The sequence below is a fragment of the Syngnathus floridae genome, chromosome 8 (assembly GCF_059516105.1).
Source record: "Syngnathus floridae isolate MCC-2025c chromosome 8, RoL_Sflo_1.0, whole genome shotgun sequence".
In the NCBI taxonomy this organism is placed as follows: domain Eukaryota; kingdom Metazoa; phylum Chordata; class Actinopteri; order Syngnathiformes; family Syngnathidae; genus Syngnathus; species Syngnathus floridae.
This window is the reverse complement of record NC_142420.1, coordinates 15,646,092-15,662,500: the sequence shown is the minus strand read 5'-3', so window position 1 is coordinate 15,662,500 and position 16,409 is coordinate 15,646,092. Positions and strand designations below refer to the sequence as shown.

The window sequence follows — 16,409 nt, the reverse complement described above, 5'->3', positions numbered from 1 at the left end:
AAGAAGAAAACGAAGAAAATGATGCAGTCAGAGCAGCAGTGATGTGCATTCCAGTTCTTTTAGGTGAACTGAATCTATAGAATCAGTTCACTCAAAAGATCCGTTCAAACGAATCGTTCAATGAATCCCCCCCACACACTGATCGGGCTTTTTTTTTTTTTTTTTACAACATCCAGTGGAAACAACCCATACACATTAAACAATACAACTACACCCCCTCCCTATTATTATTTATAATAATAATTGGCTCGGGTAATTAACGCATTTCTTTCTATAATACAACACCTACACACTGATCCGTTGGCAACAGTCTCTCACCCGGTCGTGAACGGGAAATTGCGTCACTGACTCGTTCGTGAACGGGAAATTACGTCACTGACTGGTAAAGTCCCTCCTCCATCTAACGCTCGCTGGCACTGCTGATTGGTCGTTCGCGAAGATTCACGAATGAGTGACAGCATTGCCGCTATGCCATTGCCAGCCGACACACTTTATGCCGACATTGATGTTTTAATTTTGTAGTTGTTGGCTTATAGTTGATGGTGTTTCGAATGTGTTTGTGTTTGAATAAAAGGTTGGAAAAAAAAAAAACGTCATGCCGATATTTCTAAATTGTGGGGACACCAACTCATATAACAACGTAAAACACATACATATTGTCATATAAAGCAGTTAACCAAATTTCTGATTTTTATGTTTTGATTGGCGAATATAAAAACAAGGAATAAAACACCAGACAAGTTATAACATAAATGTTTATTAAAATAATAATAATAATATTAATAATAATAATAATAATAATAATAATAATTATTATTATTATTATAGAAGTACATCTCAAACCAGCAATCTAATGTGAAACTGCAGTCGATATAGTCCCTCACTGATCTGTTCTCGCGGTGAACTGGCACCAGCTTCAATGTGCATTATCGACACCTGCTGGTTGAAGTTATATGAACGGAAAAAAGAACGATTCACTTTCACTCTCGTTCATTGAAAATATCCGTTCTCTATGAACGAATCGTTCACTAACGAGCCAACACTACAGAGCAGGCGGAACAGGCGGACCTCCCTCAAGCAGTTTGATAACGTCGACATGGCAGCTGTCACCGATGTGAGTGAAAATACGAAGGTAAAAGTCATAAAAAATGTAACGTAAAGGTTCTCGCTTGATTCAACAACGGGTCATCTTTGTTTGAAGCCATTTTTGTTTATTTCAGTCCGAATCAGAGGTCTTCGAGATCACGGATTTCACCACTGCGTCCGAGTGGGAAAGGTATTATATACTGCCTTGTACGTTTACTTGAAACAGACAGATTCAGAATGATTACATGTCGTGTAATTATTAACAGACATTACATTAGATCTTTCGGGAGTCCTTAGTGTCACTAATCATGATATCTAATGGTGTTTTTCCCTTGGGTGTTATCTTTTTGTTGTTGTTATGAACCTATTCCCAGCCATTTGCATAGTAACATGTTGGGATGTGACAACAAAATTAGAATTATTTTTATTCCCTGCCAGACCAATGTCACTGGAATAAATGGCCAATAAAACTGTGTTTCAGTTTCGTCGATATATTAAGAAAAATGGACGTTATTAAGTGTAAATGCTTCCACAAGCCGACAAAAATGAAAGTGAGGGACTATAGACCCCTTCGAAGTTTGTAAACGACGTGATCTAATTTAACGGACGTGGCTTCGCTGGAGGCAAAAACATCCAGCACACTCGCTTAAAAACACAGTTTTAGTATATTTCAACAGTGTTAACGAATGATTAGACGCGTAAAAGCGGTCATTTGCGTGAATATGTGAGTAAACTCGCTCTCCACGCCTGTAAATTTTGCTTTAATAAGTTGACTGACTGATGTCAAGATCTTTGTCTTCGGCCTCACGGTATGGGCAATTTAACATAACAATTCAGCTTACAAAAAGCCTCTCTGAACGCGTCGTGTTTGCGTAAATTGGTGACTGGTGAAAAGAAATGGACATGACAAGACACATCACCTGCAGAGAGGCTGCTCGTGTCCGTTAAATCAGCCAAGGAAAGGCTAATCTTTGTGATATGTTAAAGTGGTTGTACAGTGGGGCAAAAAAGTATTTAGTCAGCCACCAATTGTGCAAGTTCTCCCACTTACAAGATGAGAGATTCCTGTAATTTTCATCATAGGTACTGTTAGGTTACGGATTCTAGTTATTGATCTGACTCCAAATTGCGATCAACACTTAACACATAAATTGCTATGTCCTAATCCACACACTGGCGCACCTAACAATTTTGCGAGTTCGTTCTGTCAAAGAGAAGACCAGTAGATCAATCAGACCAAATTTACCAATTGTTTATTCCTTACAAAGCGCACTAATACAGGCCTGGGTCCCGGGTCCCTCACACTAGAACTCATGCGTTTTTGTGACCACCAAAAGACGACACATTCTTCCGGGTTGCCCAGTTTTAAAGAAACACAATATGAATATTAAAGCATGCAAAATATTGTGAGATGATTGGTCGATGGCCATCTCCTCGCCGTCCAGGTGTCGCTGAGTTCAGGCGGTTGGGTTTTCCCCTCGAAGCCCGGTCTCATAGACGTGCTGTTGTTCTCGTTCCTCACCGACCTTGAGGTGGTCTCCTCCGGTACTCCCTATCCGGGCCTATTCCACAACACTTCGAAGAAAACAAGTTCATGCAGTTTGCCTGCACATTCTTCGGCCCCCACCAATCCACACGAGCACTCCAATACTAGATATTAATATGATTATAAGTTTAACACAACCTTGAAAAATATGTTTGCAAACTCCCGAAAGCACATTTCCCTTTAGTACACTTCAACTCCTCGAGACAAAATAAATAAAAAAAAATCCGGAAAATCACATTGTGTGATTTTTAAGGAATTTATTTGCAAATTAGCGTGAAAAACAAGGTTTTCACACACATTTGCTGGCATTTTGGCCTATTCCTCCATGCAGATCTCCTCGAGTGCAGTGATGTTTTGGGGCTGTCGCTGGGCCACAATGGCCAAGACCAAAGAGCTGTCAAAGGACACCAGAAAAAAAATTACACCAGCCAGGGAAGACTAAATCTGCAATAGGCAAGCAGCTTGGTGCGAAGAAATCAAGTGTGGGGGCAATTACCGTATTTTTTGGAATAAAAATCGCTCCGGAGTACAAGTCTCATCAGCCATAAAATGCACAATAAAGGGGAAAAATACATATATAAGTCGCACCGGAGTTTGAGTCACATTTTGGGGAAAATTTATTTGACAAAATCCAACACTAAGTACAGACACGAACTAAACGATACGATGAGGCTAAACGATACAGTATCCTAATGTGACGTAAACACAAACGAGGAGCTGAGAACGGGCCTGACGTAACATTAACAGTTATTCAAATAACTAACATAAATAATACATTTATCAAACCATCTATGTTACTCCAAATCATTGAATCCGTCGATCGAATTCTTCGCCTTTTCTGTAAACAACGCCGCATGCGCGGCGCGCCGCTGACGTCGGACTCGTCGGCAGTTGCAGCTCAAATTATTCCACAATATAAACAACAATTTCATTAAACCATCTGTGTCACTCCAAATCATTAAATCCATCGATCGCATTCTTCGTACTTTATGTAAACATCGGACTTGTCGTCAATTGCAATTCAATTTTTTCCACAGGCCCATATAACAATATATAAACTATATATCAAATAACAATAATATAAACAACAATTTTATCGAACCATCTGTGTCACTCCAAATCATTAAATCCATAGGAATCTTCGTCTTGTGTCACTTAAAAAAACAACAAAAACACAGCTGTTGACTCCGGAACTACGTGCGCCCCTGACGTCAGCCTCGTCGTCAGCCTCGTCGTCAGCCTCGTCGTCAGCCTTGTCGTCAGTTGCGGCTACAATTATTCCCCAGATCTACGTATATAACTATATTGTAGCATTACCAAAGCACCAAGTAAGACGTGGGTTTGGTAACCGGCTCTTTATTTCTCAAAACAAGAGCTCAACATATGAGCCAACACAGTGCTATGAGCAAGCGCCCTGGATCGCTCCCCCCCCCGCTGCCTTCACGGCCTTGCTAGACAATCGAAAACTACTGAAGTCTAACAACATAGACGTTGCTACTCTAAATAAACTATCAAATTAAATAACTATAACATAAATAAAAAGTTTATCGAACCATCTGTGTCATTCCAAATCATAAAATCTCCTGACTCCGGAAGTCAGTGAATGGAAGTCGTTGTCAGTGAGGCTCCAATTATTCCAGAGCCACAGTGCGCCCTCATGCAGTTTAAAGTGAAAACATGTGAAGTGATCAACTATATTAGTAAATCAGTTAATGATCAAGTAAAAATTTGTGAATAATTATACATATCAGTCACTCCTGAGTATCACCCCCACCCAAACTATGAAAAAAAATGTGACTTATAGTCCGAAAAATACAGTATTAGAAAATGGAAGACATACAAGACAACTGATAATCTCCCTCAATCTGGGGCTCCACACAAGATCTCACCCTGTAGGGTCAAAATGATCACAAGAACGGTGCACAAAAATCCCAGAAACACACGGGGGAGACTTAGTGAATGACCTGCAGAGAGCTGGGACCAAAGTAACAAAGACTACCATCAGTAACACACTACGTCGCCAGGGACTCAAATCCTGCAGTGCCACAGTGTCCCCCTACTTAAGCCAGTACATGTCCAGGCCTGTCTGAAGTTTGCTAGACAGCATTTCGATGATCCAGATTGGGAGAATGTCATATGTTCTGATGAAACCAAAATAGAACTCTTTGGTAACAACTCAACTCCTCGTGTTTGGAGGAGAAATAATGCAGAGTTGCACCCAAAGAATACCATACCTACTGTGAAGCATGGGGGTGGAAACGTTGAAGATGAAACGTGGCTTGGTCTTTCTGCATGACAATGATCCCAAACACACCACCCGGGCAACAAAGGAGTGGCTTCATAAGAAGCATTTCAAGGTCTTGGTGTGGCCTAGCAAGTCACCAATTCTCAACCCCATAGAAAATCTTTGGAGGGAGTTGAAAGTCTGTGTTGCCCAAAACATCACTGCTATAGAGGAGATCTGCATGGAGGAATGAGCCAAAATACCAGCAACAGTGTGTGGTAGTGATGGGTCCGGCAACACCGATGCGTCAGCTCATGTATCCAGCTCATAGAGCAAAGCCCGTGTCGGTGCGTGTATCGCATATCGAAAGTCACGTGACCAAAACAGCAGCAGTATCGCCTGTCAAGGAAGCGCGCCAAAGCTCTGTTAAAAGAAGCGCATTGTCAACGGAATGGACCTGCTAAAGCGATATCTGATCTGTCGTGGTTCATCCTCGAAGTTATCAAGAATTATGGAGCAGCCCCAAGTCAGATACTGGGACAATCAAAAGACCCATTACACTGCACTCTAGCCTCATCTGTGCCGTGCGAGCGGGTGTTTTCAACGGCTGGAGAAATTGTGTCCAAAAAACGCAACGGGCTAAATTTCAAAACATTGGAAAAACTTAGTTTTAAATAAAAAATTGTAAAAAAAACAAATCCCAGTGCACAAGCATCCTCTTTCACAACACGTTCACTTAGATTTTTATGTTATGATACATGTTCACATTATTGATTGACTGTAACAAAAAAGAAAATGTGAAAGAATACAATATAAAATATCCATCCATCCATCCATTTTCTGAACCGCTTAGTACCCACGGGGGTCGCGAGTGTGCTGGAGCCTATCCCAGCCATCAACAGGCAGTAGGCGGGGACATAACAACCTCATGATCTGTTCATGTATAACTATGGGGTTTATTGTATATCTCGACTCATGACTCCAGTCATGAGCTCCTTAGCCGGCCATATGCCCCCAAGTCATTATCACGAGGCCAAACAGTAACATACTGCAGAAAATCTTGCACACATAAGTAGATACATAGAATCCAATGATAAAAAGTATATTTTCCCCCCTGTTTAACATTGGAATTCATGAGAAAACAAAACATCAACTAATAACTACATATGTGTATAAACGAGTATATGCCTACACAATATAGTATAGTAACATCAAAAAGTATGAAAGTTTACATTCCAGAGTTTATCGAAACTACAGCTCTCCATTCGGCTTTGGCTATGTTCGTCATAATGGAATGTACTTTGTTCTGGATCATCAAAAAGAAAAAACAAACAGGTAGGCGATTCACGCAAGGTGGTTCCACTCATCTTGTTCACGCTAGACCAACATGATATTCTGGAGAGCAAACGCTGATGTCAACATTTTAGTCATCATGTGACGAATACAAGGTATGATGCATGATGTAAAAATACAGAGAAATAATAGTATGGCAACTAAAAGAACTGCAACTTTCAAGAGAAGTTGCCCCCAATCGCCGTAAAACAGCCACCAAAAGGGATGGACATCCTCGGCCAGAGTTTCGTCCTGGGACATAGCCTTACGGAGGTTCCGAAGTCCTTGTAGAGCTTACTCGACGTGGGTGTCATTTTCTCCTGGGATGTAGGTACAACAGGAGGTACCAACTATTTCACACACACCTCCTTTTTCGGCAATCAGGAGGTCCAAAACCATTCGGGACTGTAGCGCCATTAATCTCAGAGCTTGCAGCTCTGTCTGGTAACCTGTAAGGGCTTCAAGAGTAAAATTGGCAAAGGTCTTCAACCTGTAGTCCATAGTTTCTATTCGGAGAATAGTCTTAGCAACACTCGCCTGTGGGAAGAGTGTGAGTGCCACCTTTTGTCCTGTGCTCCAAAGCTTGTATTCATCTGGTACGTCTGAGCCCCAGACACTGTCGTAGGGACGGAAGGTGGGCGCAACAGCCACACGTGTCTCTCGCTGATGATGTTCCTGAAAATGTGTCAGACTGAGGAAGACAGTGTGATCTGACACATACGTATACGGGGGCACATGTGCCATCCCATTGTCCTGGAAGGACTGCGTAGCCTTGGCGACCACAGAGTCACCATCCCACTTCGATGATAGAGTGGGGTTTTTCGCCTCCTGCTAGGATTTGTCTTATTGCTAATATGGTATTCATCCAGGTCTCGCTGGAAGGTTCTAGAAGTGTGATGGTGATGCAGCGCTTTGTATGTCCCACCTTTATTCCATCAACACGTCTTCGTCGGAAGCACAGGGGATGTGAGATGGTTTCACTCACTTCGAGAGTCACTGGAGCCGGTGTGACGACAGAACTTTTTGCCACTATTGTGAATGGCCTAAAGATGTTGTAACAGGGATGGGTGGCTAGTTGTGCCTCAGTAATTCCTGACCGTTTCAGTCCTTTGAGGGGATTAACCCCAAAAGCCCTTAGTATTGTGAAACACCATCCATTTTTCTCTGGCATGGGCCGTCCATGTAGGACGGGCTGTTGACTTGATCGTGGCATTATGGAACATACATAACATTCAGTTTGGTTGTATGTTTCGGCTAACATTGACACATACTGGTACCACATGTTGTCTGCATGTGGTATATCTGGGTTTATCTTTATATACTTTGTCAACAGTTCGGTCGTCATTCTCTTGATTTGAGTGGAAGTTCCACTTTCCCCTTGGGGACCCTGAACACTCCATCTCATTGGCAAGCATGCTACAGCCACAGCACAGACAAGCACTCCTCTGAGTGCCATTTTCCGTTCAGTTCCACAGAGCCACCTGAACCCCTAGGGAGCTAAATGGTCAGGGTTCTTAGTTCACCGGTTTGAGACTGATGCCAACTATAATTGTAGCCAGACTTTGCCCTGACCGGAGCTTAGGAGCCAAGCACTCTCTGCAGCTTACAGTGGCTGAGATTGTCAAACGCACCTCTTTCAATAAGGTGCCCCCGGCTCCCCAGTAACGGGTTTGTCTTAGCCGGGTTCCGAGATTCGTCCGTAATCTAACCACCCGAGTTAAATTAACTCCACCGGAATCAATCTAATTTCTGTACGACGCCAATCCCTCTCAAGTCACCCGAAGCTCGAGCCGAGTAACTCAATTCGAGGCAAGACTTCGAAGTGACCGCTTCGTATTGATGGCTCCCCGCTACTGTTTGAAGTTCTTATTATGTTACGGATATTTTTAGATGTCTTTGTTAAAACCTCAGGGATTCGTTTATATAGCGCACCCAAGCACTAGTTTTGCCGAAGTAAATGTTGATATGGGTCCGTTCCACTTGGTCGCTCAAGCAGCGAGCCGACCAACTTGTTTATTCGAAAGAGAATCGAATTAATAAAAGTGTGACAATAATAGCATTTAAGAAGAAAATTAATGCACTTTATATTATTAATTCTAACTTCTTATATGTAGATCTAGCACTTAACTGTCGGAGTGCTTCACCCCACTTGATTGCTTTTTGTTAAAAAAAATAATATCTTTCTTAACACGAATAAAAATGTCTTACTCTATTTAGAATTGCCCAGTAATTAATTTGGAAGGCAAGTCTATTTTTCGATCGTGTCCTGTTTAACTTTTGATGCGGCCCGACAAAAGGGGAAACGGGCCGCGCCCGACGGACAATCGAAATACTTTTATCCTTCACCCACTCAAATAATCTAATTTAACCATCGTCGTTTATTTAGAAGAAGTACATTTTCAAACGAATTAACATTTAACAAAATTCACTCTTCCCTTAAATATTTACGAAAGTTATTTAATTCTCTAACATGTTCGGAGTTGCTTTTTACGCGGCCCGTCAAAAAGGGGAAACGGGCCTGTGCCCTTCAAATAATTAAATTACTTTCAGTTCTACACCAAACCAATAATCCGATTTAAACATCCATCCATCCATCCATCTTCTTCCGCTTATCCGGGGTCGGGTCGCGGGGGCAGCAGCTTTAGGAAGGACTCCCAGACTTCCCTCTCCCCAGCCACTTCATCCAGCTCATCCCGGGGGATCCCAAGGCGTTCCCAGGCCAGCTGAGAGACATAGTCTCTCCAGCGCGTCCTGGGTCGTCCCCGGGGTCTCCTACCGGTGGGACATGCCCGGAACACCTCCCCAGGGAGGCGTCCAGGAGGCATCCTGATAAGATGCCCGAGCCACCTCATCTGGCTCCTCTCAACGTGGAGGAGTAGCGACTCTACTCCGAGTCTCTCCTGGATGACCGAGCTTCTCACCCTATCTCTAAGGGAGAGCCCGGACATCCTGCGGAGAAAACTCATTTCGGCCGCTTGTATCCGAGATCTCGTTCTTTCGGTCACGACCCATAGCTCGTGACCATAGGTGAGGGTAGGAGCGTAAATCGACCGGTAAATTGAGAGCTTTGCCTTTTGGCTCAGCTCTCTCTTCACCACAACGGACCGGTAGAGGGTCCGCATTACTGCCGACGCTGCACCGATCCGCCTGTCGATCTCACGCTCCATCCTCCCCTCACTCGTGAACAAGACTCCAAGATACTTGAACTCCTCCACTTGGGGCAGGATCTCATCCCCGATCCGGAGAGGGCATTCCACCCTTTTCCGATTTAAACACTTGCATTAATTTATTCAGACGAAGCAAACTTTCAAACGGATTGAAATTCACTCGTGTCTCGAATAACTACGAAAGTTATTTAATTCTCTAAAATTGTCTGATGTTACTTTTATTTATTACGGTCCTATGTTATACCATAATAATACCCCGCACATTAATCAAATTGTCAAATCAACCCCAACCCATCGATTGCACATTCAGTACAAATCAGCGCACAACGAAGTAGATAATATACAAAACACATTTATTGAAGAAACATGAAATAGAATTACAAATCTCAATTACTCCAGAAACCGAACAATTTCACTCACTGATACCCGTGTTAATAAAATCATTCAATCCCAGAACAATTCGATTGCAAAACACAGTTCATGAAAGAGGGGAAAAAGTAGATACCAGCTGCATGCTAGTTTTGGTGGAAGCAAAGTCGAGTGATCAATTCGATCTTACTTCTAAAATCCAAATTAGAGAAACAGGCAGGCGTCGAGGGGACCGGCGACCCGATGGCTACACCCTTCCTTCGCTAAAATACAGAAAAGTCGTTCCCCTCACCTAGTTTCTTCTGCAAAGTTGTCCAGTCCAATTTTTTGGAGTAAATCCAAGTTAATTTCAGGCCAGCGATCCTGCGTCTCACACAAAGATCCCGGGACTCTGGAAAATTTTTTAAAACTCCCTCGGGCTTCTTTACGTATGAGCGGTCTTTGAGGGAAAAAGCCCCGTAGCTGCCCCTGCAGGACTTTTTATAGACTTGTCTGGTACCTATATCCTCTCTATAGGGTAAGACCGCCTAGTTTCCCACGCTCCTATAGGATTTGGTCAGTTTTCCCACGCTTGTATAGGGTTTGGTCAATTTCCCCCGCTCGTACACCTGCTGTCCTTCAGCAGATGTTTCCGCCCTGACCACGCATTACTTTCCACCAAATGCACAGCTAGCCCCTGGTAAACCCTTTCACTTCCCCTTTTCTTCACTTCCTGTTTCATGAGAATAACTTTTTAAAGTTACGCTTCAATTAACTCTGAAATAAAAATCCAAACCTTTGAACTATTTCTTTAAACAATTTATGTCACGCCACTATTCTCATAGTGACGGGCCTCTTGATCAAATTGACTAACAATATTGCTTTAAGCTGTTACAGAATACATTTTTAGCCAAGCAAAGAAATCAAAAAGTAAAAATCACATTTGTGCTTCTCCAAACAATTTGTCACGCCACTATTCTCACAGTGGCGGGCCTCTTGATCAAATTGACTAACAATATTGCTTTAAGGTGTTACAGAATACATTTTTAGCCAAGCAAAGAAATCAAAAAGAAAAGGAAAAATCACATTTGTGCTTCCATGCGTGACTCACAATCCGACACCGTGTTCCTGTTTTATTTCTATTTTAACTAGTTTAGCTTATTGTGGCCCCTTTTTGGTCTCATGTTTCGGTCTGGCGCCATCTTTTGGACAAATTTGGAATTTCAGCTCTGCCATTTTATTCCTGTGAACAATCCATATTTTACCATTTGCACCATCTCTTCCCCCCATGTTACATGACAAGATGTATCCAGCTGGGTCTTTCTGCAATCTTGACAGCTGTGGGTGTGGCGAGTAGGACTTGGAATGGTCCCTCCCACCGGGTGAAGACCACGTTTTTCTCTTGATTACTTTGATGAAGACCCAGTCACCTGGTTTCGCTGAGTCATCCTGTGGAGATAAATGAGTGGAGTGCAGTAGATTTGCATTTGAGACTTCTTTCGTTTGCATGGTTTTGATCATGTAGTCAGCTAGAGTTCGCTCTTCTGTGGCTTTGTCTAGATCAAACCTGGGCAAATTACGGCCCGCGGGCCACATCCAGCCCTTTGTGCGTCCCTGTCCGGCCCGCATGAGGGCAATCGTAATTTTAAAAAAAAAATAAAAAATTGTGTCGTGCGTACAATACAACTGTTCGCTTTTATTTTGAAAGGCGTCGCACTTCCGTGTAGCGTGCGTGCATGTGAGCTGTGCGTGTAGGGGAGCAGCGCGACGTAATGCTGCCCTCAAAATGTGTGCTAACGCGAAGAAAAGAAAAGTTGACAAGGAGCGCCGTGTTTTCAACAAAACATGGACTGCCAAGTATTTCTTTACAGAAATGAAAGGTAAAGCCATGTGCCTGATTTGTGGTACACAGGTCGCTGTGTTTAAAGAATATAATTTGAGTCGCCATTACACGACCAAGCATGAGAAAAAATACATCTGTCTGATAAACAGGGCGCATCAGAGGCTGATGCATTGCTAGCAAAACTGCAAGCCCAACAAGGACTTTTTATCAAACTTCACACCCAGAGATGGAGCGGCTTTGTCATTTGAGGAAAAGTTAAAGAAGTTAAGAATAAATTGTACTGATGAATAATTGTTTTTTTATTTGACCTTTACACCACAATTTCACATAGCTTAATATAAATATAAACAGAATAATTGTTGTATTCTTCTAATTACCAGTACCAACAATTTAAAATAAATAATTTAGTGCATTTTACAATGGAAGAAAATTGAGCAGGTTTAAATTATCGTAGGTGTGGCCCTCTGACACAACTCAGGTTTTTCATGTGGCCCCTTGTAAAAATCAATTGCCCACCCCTGGTCTAGATCATGTGATCTCGTAAGGGGTTAAACCCTTGCTACAGGGCGTAATCCTCATATAGAGTTTTACCAAATCTAGACATTCGGGCTGTGGTCTTCCCGTTTCTGCCATACATTTGGTTAATCTATTTTTAATTGTTCCATTTGTCCTTTCAACAAGGCCAGCGCTCGATGGATAAGAACAATGATTTTTTCATATAATCTGCAAATGTTCAGCCATTTTGTTAATGAGTGAATTAACAAAATGTGGTCCGTTGTCACTGTAAATGGTCTCTGGGATGCCATAACTGGGAATGATGGCCTTGCAGATAGCCTTTGCTACTGTTATAGCATCTGCATTTTTTGCTGGGATTATTTCTGTCCACCTTGTAAAGGCATCGATTAGGACTAAACAGTATTTGTACAGTCCACACCTGTTTAGTTCTATGAAGTCCATATGCAACATTTGGAACGGATATGTTGGTTCTGGGAACTTTCCTCTTTTTGGTCTTACATTCCCTTGTGGATTATTTTTTATACATACTTCACATGCTCTACAAAAAAGTTTTGAGTACAAATTGAAACCATACGTTGTAAAGTGTTGTGATATTAGCTCCTGCATTCCCCCTGTCGACACATGAGTACTTCCGTGTGTCGAAATCGCAGTTGCTCTAAAAAGGGATTTAGGGAGAACAGGCTTATTATTTGCAACTTATATGTCTTTGTCTGTCAGTTGTGCACCTTTAGCAATCCACATTTTCTGTTCTTGTTTAGGGGCTAAATGTTGCATATCATGCAAGATCTGTGTATTTATTAGTTCCTCCTTTTCTGATGGCAATCTCAGAAATAGGTCTGAGGTTCCGTATTTGCGTATAGCAGCTTCCTTTGCTATTTTATCTGCTAAGGCATTGCCTAGTGATACCAAGTCTTTCCTACGTGTGTGTGCCTCACATTTGCAAATTGCAAGCTTTGTGGGCAACATTACTGCCTGGAGGAGCTGGATTAGAAGTTGCGCATGTGTTATTTGCTTTCCTGTTGAAGTTATCATTCCACGCCTTTCCCATTGTTTTGCAAAGTAAAAAACTGTTGAAAATGCATACTGGCTGTCTGTGTATACAGTTAGGTCTTGTCCATCTGCTAGAGTACATGCTCTGGTCAGTGCAATGATTTCAGCTGCTTGAGCTGAGAAATGCGAAGGAAGAGTTGCTGCTTCTATTACTGTATCTGGATTTTCCACTACAGCATAACCTGTCTGCTTTTTTCCTATTGGTGTTCTTGAGCAAGACCCATCTACAAACCACGTTTTACCTGTGGTGAGTGGTGTGTCTGACAAATCTGCTCTGGGTAGCTGCAGTTGTTCAGTTTCCTCTACACAATTATGAGGTATTCCATCATTTGGTGTAGGGAGTAAAGTAGCTGAATTTAATACAGTGCAGCGTTTAATGGTTACGTATGTGTGGCTGTGACAGTAACAGAGCTGTATAAGACAAATGTCTGGCTGGAGACAGCATATTCATTTTACTTTGAAGTAACAACACATCACCAGCATGTGGTACAAACAGGTCTGTGGGATGGAACAAGATAACATCTGCTGACGATTCTACTGCCATCGCAGCAGCACATATAGCTTGAACACATGGTGGCAAAGCTCTAGCTACAGGGTCAAGTCTTTTGGAATAGAAAGCTATTGGTAGCCATTTCATGCCATGTTGTTGAGTCAGTACTGATGTCATAAACCCATCTTTACAGTCCACTGTTTGCGTAAACATTTTGCTGTAGTCAGGTAGGATCAAATCTGTTGTTTGAGCCAATGCCATTTTCAATTTTGTAAATGCTTCTTCTGCTTCTGGTGTCCACGTTATTTTATCTTTGAGTGCTAATGGCTGTCCATGAGCTACCTCTATCAGTGGTTGAGCCATTTCAGCATAGAGTGGAACCCAAGCTCTGCAGTAATAACATAGTCCTAAGAAAGACATAAGTTGTTTCTTTGTGACAGGTCGTGGTGTGTCTAATATAGCCTGTTTCCTGCCCTGTTGTACTGCTCTTCCCCTTGCTGAGAGTGTGTGACCAAGATAATTCACTTCTGGTTTTACCCATTGTAACTTCTGTTTGCTGACTTTATTTCCTGTCTGGCCTAGGTATTGCAGAAGGAGGAGGGAATCTCGTCTGCATGCGTCCTTTGTTTCTGAAGCAATTAAAATATCATCAACGTAGACCAAAACTTGACTCTCAGATGGTGTGAAACCAGCCATACAGTTCATAATAGCCTGTGTGAAAATGGTTGGGCTGTCAGTAAAACCTTGTGCTAATCTGGTATAGGTGTACCCCTGACCCTTATAGGTGAATGCAAACCAATACTGAGAATCATCAGCTACAGGAATAGAGAAAAATGCATTACTCAAATCAATCACGGTGAAATGAGTCCTATTTGGCTGCTATGAATTTAGTAATGTGTGCGGATCAGGAACGTCTAGTGCCCTGGTCTGCACTGCATCATTTACAGCTCTCAAATCCTGGATCATTCTCCATTTTGATGTTTCTGCTTTTTGAACTGGGAATATCGGTGTATTACATGGCGAGTCATTACATTTCCTAATTATTCCTGCTTTTATTATAGGTTTTTAATGACTGGTTCAATGCCTAGAGAAGCTTCAGGCTTCAAAGGATACTGTTTTACTCTGGGTCTGTAAGAAGATATTGATTTCATTCCCACAGGTGGAATGGCTGTAATCAGACCAACATCTGTTGGGCCTGGGGCCCACGCAACAGGATCTACACTCTTCAAATCTTTTTCATCCTCCTCTAAAAATGCAATAGTTGCTGTGTGGATTTTTGGAGTAGCTGTGAATAACATGCAATATTTATGTCTGTACATGTCACAGCTCGGGCTGTACTCGCAATTTGGAGCTTCCCATCCTGTTTCACAAGGCTTATAATCAGTTGCTGCAACAGCTATTTTTAGCTTCAGACCTGTGTCTTTCCACTGAATATGTTCTGGTTTCAAAAGTGACACGTGAGGTACTGATCCTCCTCTATACATGTTTTTTTAGATTTGCAGGTAAGATTACTGTGGCACCTGCAAATGATCTGTGATCAGAATATATATAGTCAATGGACACTGGAACGGAGGGACGGTTTAGGAACTCCTCACTATATTCAACATGTGGACATGGTGAAACTTTAATTGTGACATGTGTTTTTGTGCACTGCATCTCATCTTGTAAATCAGAAATGGTGGATTTTGCAAATTTGATCAGATCTGCAGTTTCTCGGTCACAGAGAGAGTGTGGGAAATCAAGTGAATAGTAAACGGTTTCATCTCCCTCTGTGAGTAAGAGGTGTGGTGCTGTCATTCCATCTTTTAGCGGGAACACAGCTATGCCTCGGGCTGACATTAAGTCTCTTCCTAGGAGAGTTACAGGACAGTGAGGTGAGTAGACGACTGGTACTGAAATCACACTGCCTGTTTCTGAATCTTTAACCTTTAGTGGTAGTGTCATGTGTTCCAGGTATGTCTGACCATTAGCTGTTTTGACCTAAATTGACTGCTTTCCAGTGGTCAGGCCTTTAACTTTGTGTCTTAAAACTGATGTACAGGCGCCAGAATCACACAAAAAGGTTACTTCTTGTTCATTAACAATCAAATCTATGAATGGTATTTCTTTTAAGTGACTCAATGATTCGACTGCTGTAAAAACATCTAAGAGATCATGCCTGTCCTCATCATTTAGTCATGTGCTCTGTTCTGGCCACGGTCCCTTTTTCTTTTTAGGACATTCTTTGGACCAGTGGCCTTTTTCTCCACAATGCCAGCAGCGGGGAGGGTTTTTGAATGCTGATCCTCTACCTCTCCCCCTGAAATTTCCTCTGCGTCCACCTCTGCCTCGATAGGGCATGTGGTTCTGATAGAAGAATTCTGATTCTTCCACGCAGTCGGCCCAAAAATCTCCAGCTGACCCTGTGGGAGTTTTAGGTTACTTTACAATCTTAGCGGCGTGTCTAGCTCATTGCATCACGGTAGTAACACTGGTTGTGTCTACCTCTACATTGTGTTTTCGAATCCATTCACTGATTTTGGGTTCCATTCCATTTAAAAGGGCATTTTTTAATTGTTGTTGGTAGGGGCCTGCGTCTTGGTCGTCTAATCAGCTCTTCTCCTAAATGTTGTTCTACATCAGTCCCATAAAGCGTTTAATTGAGCCAAATATGGACTTCTTAATTGTCCATCATTTGGGTATTGGAAAATTTCCCCTTGATTAGTTCTACCAGGCGGCTCGGTGGGGCTCTGGGTAGCACGTCTGCCTCACAGGAGGGTGCGGGTTCGATTCCACCGCCGGCCCTCCCTGTGTGGAGTTGGCGTGTT

At 42.4% G+C, this 16,409-nt stretch overlaps 1 protein-coding gene and 1 pseudogene across 12 annotated transcripts in view; one reads left to right on the top strand and one right to left on the bottom strand.

Annotated features, from left to right (window-relative positions):
- Window positions 1-16,409, top strand: part of rab3gap1 (RAB3 GTPase activating protein subunit 1) — a 160,491-nt gene that overhangs the window by 12,702 nt on the left and 131,380 nt on the right. For 3 of the 12 annotated variants that reach the window (XR_015859912.1, XM_088383349.1, XM_088383337.1), the window contains exons 1-2: window positions 1,022-1,132; window positions 1,221-1,276. The exons of 1 other annotated variant lie outside the window; for it this stretch is intronic. Coding sequence is in view for 7 of the 11 variants with exons in the window: in XM_088383337.1 (XP_088239463.1) it covers window positions 1,097-1,132; window positions 1,221-1,276 (92 nt within the window). In the remaining 4 variants the exon portion in view is untranslated. Of the gene's footprint in view, window positions 1-1,018; window positions 1,133-1,201; window positions 1,277-16,409 lie in introns of those variants that run through there. 8 more of the 12 variants (XM_088383347.1, XM_088383341.1, XM_088383348.1 and 5 more) reach the window with 7 other exon arrangements.
- LOC148394687 (uncharacterized) lies at window positions 6,544-7,644 on the bottom strand (annotated as a pseudogene).